A 1278-nucleotide genomic window follows, 5' to 3' on the forward strand; every position below is an offset into this window, starting at 1 on the left:
TGTGATTTCAGACAATCTGAAATCAACTGATATTACAAAATCTCTTGAAAACTGAAACAAATAAACAGCAAATATATGCACACACGAGACAAAAGTTGGTGTTGCCGCGATGTCGAATGAAGGAAAGAATGAGAAAATAAAGTGTGATGGTCGACTTCAGGCGAAATTTTTACCGCATTGCTTGTTTCCACCATTAGACAAAATACGGCTTTGTTCTATCAGTTTGATAAATATCGTGTATATGCCTCTTTCAAAAATTATTCACGTCTCTCGTCACATCAGGTGAATTTCGAAAGGCGATTTTAGTGCAAAGGGAAATTATAAATTGCGCACAGCTGACGCGGTTAAGCTAAAACTAAGATGACCAGAAAAAATAGGCGGTTAAAATTTAGCTGAAGTAGACCAAGCTGAATTTCAAACACCTCTGCAGGACTAAAAATTCTTACTTCTCACGCCCCCCCCTGGAACCTTCCTACGCCCCCCTAGGGGGGCGCGCCCCCCTGGTTGAGAAACACTGGTTTAGAACAATAAATGAGAAAATTTTCTAAATTTTTGGATTTTAATTATATACTTTTGTATTTTTTTTACTTTTGTGTTTGTAGAATGAAAATTTATTCAAAGCTATAAAAATAATTGTTATATGCTTTCCAGATGCTATCCATCGATATTGCTGTATCCTCAGCCTATAGACCGTGTGATTCTTAATCGTATGATTCCAGAAGACAAGACTGGCAACAGCATGCGGGATAGAGTACCCTTACAGCCACCAACTCAAATGAGTTATTATCCGTTTTAAATGATAATTAGTTGCTAATGTTTCTGACTTTTAGTATCTCGCGTTCAAATTCCACAAGTAAATAGACGTCAGAAAAATAATGATGTTCTCTGCACAGAAGGAAATGGGGATAATCACAAGTATGTTTGCTAAGATAAAATATGAAATGTGCTGCATCAATCAATATCAAAAATAAACTGAATAATGATGGCGCTCACCCCGCGCATTACGATGGTGGAAGCGGTAGAACAACAAAATAAAAAAATAAAAGAGTCGTCCAATAAGTTTAACCCAGCATAACAGACAAAATTCATAAATGAGCATGAGAGTGGTAAGCAATCTCTTGCAGACAACAATCAAAAAAAATGATAAGAAGAATATGCGATTCAGGTTCAAGATACAACTCATGAAACTCACGGGGATACAGTTGAACAGGTAAAATTAATAATACGTAAGCTGAATATATATATAATTTTCAACAGTTTTAAATGGCTTGTTTAATC

General features: G+C 35.8%; 1 protein-coding gene across 1 annotated transcript; it reads left to right on the forward strand.

Moving 5' to 3' along the window:
- Positions 1–109: 109 nt before the first annotated feature.
- Positions 110–796, forward strand: Tsp_15784 (conserved hypothetical protein). The gene is made up of 2 exons (XM_003370407.1): positions 110–282; positions 652–796. The coding sequence occupies exons 1-2, from the start codon at positions 110–112 to the stop codon at positions 794–796; spliced, it is 318 nt and encodes a 105-aa protein (XP_003370455.1).
- The last annotated feature ends 482 nt before the right edge of the window (positions 797–1278 follow it).

Source organism: Trichinella spiralis, assembly GCF_000181795.1.
Source record: "Trichinella spiralis strain ISS 195 chromosome Unknown Scfld804, whole genome shotgun sequence".
Taxonomy (NCBI): Eukaryota; Metazoa; Nematoda; class Enoplea; order Trichinellida; family Trichinellidae; genus Trichinella; species Trichinella spiralis.